The sequence below is a fragment of the Papaver somniferum genome, chromosome 11 (assembly GCF_003573695.1).
Source record: "Papaver somniferum cultivar HN1 chromosome 11, ASM357369v1, whole genome shotgun sequence".
NCBI lineage: Eukaryota > Viridiplantae > Streptophyta > Magnoliopsida > Ranunculales > Papaveraceae > Papaver > Papaver somniferum.
The window spans coordinates 92,236,757-92,242,796 of NC_039368.1; the positions used below are offsets into that span (position 1 = coordinate 92,236,757).

General features: G+C 36.5%; 1 protein-coding gene across 1 annotated transcript; it reads right to left on the reverse strand.

The window, feature by feature from the left end:
• Positions 1 to 1,196: 1,196 nt before the first annotated feature.
• Positions 1,197 to 5,735, reverse strand: LOC113321865 (ADP-ribosylation factor GTPase-activating protein AGD7-like). Its single transcript, XM_026569806.1, has 3 exons — positions 4,667 to 5,735; positions 3,991 to 4,068; positions 1,197 to 1,910 (listed from the first exon to the last, which is right to left on the reverse strand). The coding sequence occupies exons 1-3, from the start codon at positions 5,486 to 5,488 to the stop codon at positions 1,416 to 1,418; spliced, it is 1,395 nt and encodes a 464-aa protein (XP_026425591.1). The 5' UTR covers positions 5,489 to 5,735; the 3' UTR covers positions 1,197 to 1,415.
• Between the last annotated feature and the right edge of the window lie 305 nt (positions 5,736 to 6,040).

The following is a 6,040-nucleotide window of genomic DNA, read 5'->3' on the forward strand; positions in this document are numbered from 1 at the left end:
TCATTCGTTTTTGGTTGAAAAAATAAGAAGTAATCATCAAAATGAGTTGAAAATAGAAGTTGCGGAGAGAAGTTCGGCTAGCAATTATGTGGAAAAACTTTGTCGAACTAGCGAACTCAACTTTAATGGAGGTTTTTCTTTTTTTTTCAGAGAATAGTTCGGTTACGTCGTAAAAAGTTCGGTTACGTCGCAAAAGTTCGGTTATGCCGCAATTTTTTTCTCCTAACCGAACTTTTCTCGAAAGAAAAAACTCCACTAAAGATGAGTTCGGTTATGTTGCAATTTTCTTCTCCTAACCGAACTTTTCTCTAAAAGAAAAAACTCCATTAAAGCTGAGTTCGGCTACCTGTGTTTTCAGAAACATTAGCCGAACTACACTTGCAGATGAGTTCGACTACATGTTCTTCAGATGTCGTATCCGAACTTTGTTAACCAAACCGAAATCAATTTGTAAATTGTTCATTTTTAGGAATGTTTTGGCCAATTCAAGCACCATTAAATAAATTTGAAAAATCCATGAGTATCCAAAACATCATGCTCTTGTTGTGGCTCTTAAAGAAAAAGATCTAACTTTTTGTTTTCCAAAACCCTCATCTTCATTATTATCTTCATCTTCATCTTCATCTTCTTCTTCTCCCTCTCAATAGTTCTTTTTTGAAAAAAATCAACTTATTAATTTAATCTCACTAATTATTAATCAACTCACTAATCATTATTAAGAACAAATTTGGTATTAAAATAAAACTTAGATAAGGGGTGACTCAATATCACTTCTAATATCCATCCAAAAAAATAACAATAGTTCCCCACCATTTTGGAGTAGTCTCCAAAAAAAAAAATCGTTCCAACAGAAGGGTTAAGTCCCTCGACAAGGGATACACATAAAAGCCAACCACATTTTACCAACGAATGGCAAGAAGGGATTAGTCCCTCGACGGTGGATACGCACAAAAGCCCAAAGTTTCGTGCAACTAACCCAAATACATTTTTCACCCGAATGGCCAAAAAAAAAAAAGAAAAAAAAAAAGAAAGGTGTAATACAATTTGCTCAGCATTATGGGAAGACATAGATTTACAGAGATACTGATTTGGCTATTTATCATGTATGGCGACTAAGACGAAAAAACTCTCCTTTACATTAACATCATAAGTCTCTCGAACACAAATTTGAACATTCTTTGTCCGATTCTAAGAAATTGTGAACTGCTCAGTTTTTCTTTTTTAATTGCACAAGGTTTTGACTATGACAATTAATAAAAAGTTATAATAGATGCAAAATAAATTTCCAATCAAATCAACAAACAACAGATTTCTACAATTTTGTTTCTGTTGCCAACTTAGTCCTCTTTGAACTGTTTTTTCACCTTTTCGTTTGCTAATATAAAGATAAAAGATAAGCAGGACAACTAGTAATCTCATAGAAAGCCACCACCAGTCCACTGAGAATCTGGTTTTCCATTCTGGCTACCAGCCGCACTCTTGTTGGATGAGCTATGAGAGTAATTGTCATAACCGTCCTCTTTATCATCCCACCCTCCCCAGCTATCTCCATTCTGGGCAGTTCCACCTTTATGAGATTCTTCTTTTCGGTTATCATTACTGTCCCAATCATCCCAAGAGTTGAAAGAACTGCTCGAGTTGAATTGTTTTTCAGATGAGTTCCAGTTAGAAGAAGAAGAAGAGTTCTGAGCTTTACTCTCCTTCCCAAAGTCCTGATACGACCCATTTATGTCACTGTCATTCCTTGGCCAGTTGTTGTTCCCTTCTTTTGTAAATTCCTCAACTTTCTGTGAGGCCATAGCCATGACCCCTTTCATTATTCCCCACGTCATTTGCCCAATTTCAGTAGTCTTTGTGGTTACAACATTTACTGTTTCGTTTACTTTGTAGTCATAGCCACCCTCTACCACCTGTGAAAACCGTTAGAAAATTAACGTACACTGAGAGTCCGAGTGCATTGAGTACAGGGGAATCCTTATTATACAGTCTAATTAAAAGGAGAAAAAACTTGAAAGTAAACTGCATATCAATATTAACATTGCCACATTCAAGCATTACAAGATGGAGATATAATAATAGCGGGGCGCAGACAAAGAAAAAGGGTGCACTCATAAAGACCAATGTGTTAACACGAGATACTGCCTCAAAACGTGCTTCTTTGTTACCATACAAAACGTGCTTCTTTGTTACCATTTCCCAGTCTTTTTTCTTGCATGAGAAGACATTCACTTTCAATGTTTAAAATGTGCGATTAATATACAAGACGAATAAAATGCATTAGCAACTGTTAAGCACCATCGAGGAGTGTGATGGTATCAGAGACCAACCAAAAACTCTTTAAGTTATCTCTGGAATCCTCACAAGTTGAAGTTTTGCAATGACAAGTGCACCAGAATGCACAGCACCACCATGAATAATGATATTTAGATATTATGTTTCAAACAAAAGTTATTAGATGACAATAATATTCTACTCAATGAAGAGGAAGTTAAGAGGGAGGTCGCTATACTTGTGTAGCACATGCTAACTTGTTACTTACTAGAGTTCTGGGGCGCTCCCTGAGGCGCACTCTTTTGCGCCTCAGGCCCAAAACGAACCTCATAGCGTCCGCTTAATGATTTGATCTAATATATTAAAAAAAGGGGGGGCATTGAAGCCCGGTTAACAGGCCCTAGAGTGTTTCGACTATTTAATTGAACTTATTCAGCAACTTTTCTTCTTTAGCTTCTGTAAGTGCTCCCTTTATCATGTTGAGAACTTCTTAGTTTCCCTTTATTATGTTGACAACTTAGTTTCACATGGATTTTCTGGTTATGTGTTAGGAAGCTTCACATAGATATATGAGTATTTATTTATTCATATTATTCTATATTTTGCGAGGCAGCGCTTCGATAACGCTTTTTCGCTGCTTTACGCTTTGCTATGAGAGCGTACCACTTTACACTTCCGCTCTTTTAAATCTTGACAGGAAATGATGAAAAAAAGTAGTTTTAGAATGTGCAATGACGAAGTAATCGGCATGATGCTCACAAGAGATTATGACTTCTCAGGTGGTGTAAATATCATTCTACAGACTATCAATGATTTTTTTCCCCTCTAGTGTACCTTACTGAAGCTATTTTCTTATACAACCCTGCAAGTCATGCTTCACTATTAACTCCTGGAAACTAAATTTTACTCAAATCCCAGATAGAGGACAACTGTTCAGTGCCGCGCTTTAAGGGCACTTAGGAGTATGACATAGATGCCACTTCAAGCTTATGGCACTATGTATACTACAATCGGTGGAGATGTGGAACCAATATCGATAATTTGACATCACTAGTATAATATAAATCTATCTGATTAAGGGAGGCAGTAACCTAGGTTTCTGCTGACCAGGTAAGCAAAAGGGACCAACCTTACATCACCACGACAAGTAGAATGGTCTATATTTTAAATTGAATCTCGTCAAACTTAGAGTAAATGGAATCTCAAGTTTACCCTATTATTTAACATTCCGACTCAATCAACAAACAAAATGAAAGCCACAGAAAGATGAGAAAAGACAGCAAGCATAACTAAAAGAGGAAAACCACTAAGAAATAGATGGCACCAGAGCTCCCATTTTAAAATAAACATAAGCAAATCTACAGTATGTGTGATGGGGACATTCAACATTTCACACATAATGCCAAACTTGCAGGTTACACTTACAGTGCGGCCAATTTCTGAAAACATCTAATATCACCACTCTTAATTATCAGGATAGTTAGTTATGTCTGTTTAATCATAAATTCATAATATAAATATGCAGCAATCATGACAAGTTATGATTTGTGACAATGTAACACATGGTTGTGATCTGTGATCGGAAATCAGCAATAAATGGTATGGCATGATAGCCAACTTTTATAATTAGCCTAATCATCACTATGATATTGAAAACTAGTCTTCGGGTGGATGTGATTCACCATTATACCAATATATGAAATACTAAAAGATAAATACCTTGGAAGTCAGGTCCTTCGTTCCAGCTTGGACTAGATTAGCAGCAGATGATGCCACCAAAGATAGCTTTCCTAGACCCTAAAGCAAACAAACATATGCATTGTCAATTTGTACAAAGATACACCAAAGACATCTTTCTTGCATAGATACCAACGGAAGTGAATCATGTGGGATCAAATACCAAAAACAACATTTAAAAAAAAAAAAAGAAGAAGAAGAAAAAGAAAAAGAAGCTAACCCTTGCAGTTAAACATCATGCTTTGCATGGGATCACAATACGCTTATCACTATACATATGAGAATAACAAACAATAGATCATACTCATGCCAACTGGAGTTGGGTACTTGCTGGGCACCGGTAGAAACAAGTGGCAACATGAAGCTAACAAGGCCTGGTCCTTCCACTACTATATCTTCACGCAACACTAGATGTAACAGTATTTCAGATAGAGGCACACTTGGCGCTAGCAATTCAATTGCTAAAAGGGATAGCATCATTTTTTCAGGACAGTTTTATGTAACCACAAAATCTTAAACTAAAGAACCTAAAACTGCTACATACTCTAAAACTGATATGCATAAATGTAAAGAGTACCCGAAGTACAAGAAATACAATGATCAATCAAAATTAAAGCGCTAAGAATGACTAACAAAATGGACAAAAAAATATTATTACCAGAGAAATGGTATCCTTAAGAACATCGCCTTGAGACGATGAAGTATTCCGCTGAGTGGGCGCAGGGGTTGATCCGAATCCTACATACTTCCCTCCCTTGGAAGGTGGAAGTCCTTCAGGTCTAGATTCATTTTCTGCAATCTTTTTACTAAAAAAGCTTTCTTTATTTGCAGCAGACGCTTCCAATTGTAATCTTGTATACATACTATCAGTCGACATAGATCTAACCGGTCCACCACCTGATCTCCCATTACTACTCCCACTACCACGACCACCAAAATTCCCTGTCGATTGATTTCTTCTTATATCAGAAGAAGAAAATCTAAAACCATCATCATTATCCCAATTGTCCCAATCTCCATTTCCCCCCAAATTAGCATTACCGCCACCCCCTCCACCACTAATTGGGGGTTTCTTCATTCCACCAATCCCTCCTTCTTTCACAACAGGAGGTTCCCTCCATGAACGACCTTCAGATAAAGCTTGGATTTTCTCACGATAAATACTAGCAGCATTACTATTATATTTAGCAATAATATCTGTTTCTTTAGGAATACCATATTGAGATAGAAACTTATTAAGTTGTTCATTACCTCCTGCTTCCATTTTCTTCAATTGAATCTCAGACCAAGAATCCATTGTTACAGATCTAACAAAACTTATGTGTACACCAAGACCTCTATGTTTACCTGAACATTCTAAACACATGAATATCCCATATGATACAGATGCCCATTGTGGGTTTTTCTGCGTACAATCAACACACGTTCTATTACTTGGGTTTGATTGTAGATCTCTTAAACGTTTCGCAGATGCCGCCATTGATGATGTTTGACTAGATCAAAATCGAGATTGGATTTATGGGGTATTGAAATCGCGATGGGGGTTAGATATGACCTTGATAGAGAGAAGGACAGGGGAGAATTGGGAATCCCACAAGGTCCTTCTCTTTCTCACTTGGATGGTTCTGGCATCACCACCACCACCGACACCAACAAATACCAGAAAAAGAGGAGGAGTAGAGGAAGTGGAAGTGGAAGAGGAAGAGGAAGAAGAGGAGAAATAGGGAAAAATTATTAAAAAAATACTCCGCTTCCGGTAAAACATCGATAAAATAATACGTTTGGGGCCGTTCCAATTCTGTTATTTTAAATAGATATTACTTAATCGATGATATAATAATTTATTATTTTATAAATTTTATAAATATAATAATAATATACTAATTTAGAAAATAGTTTTATTATAAAATGTTGGCTATGATATGGCTGACTCAGCATCTAAGTGTCAATTAGTGGAGGTTATTGTTTGTTAGGAGTAATACAAACTTAACACGTGTAATAGTACGTGTCATTCCATTTTTGTATTCATCTG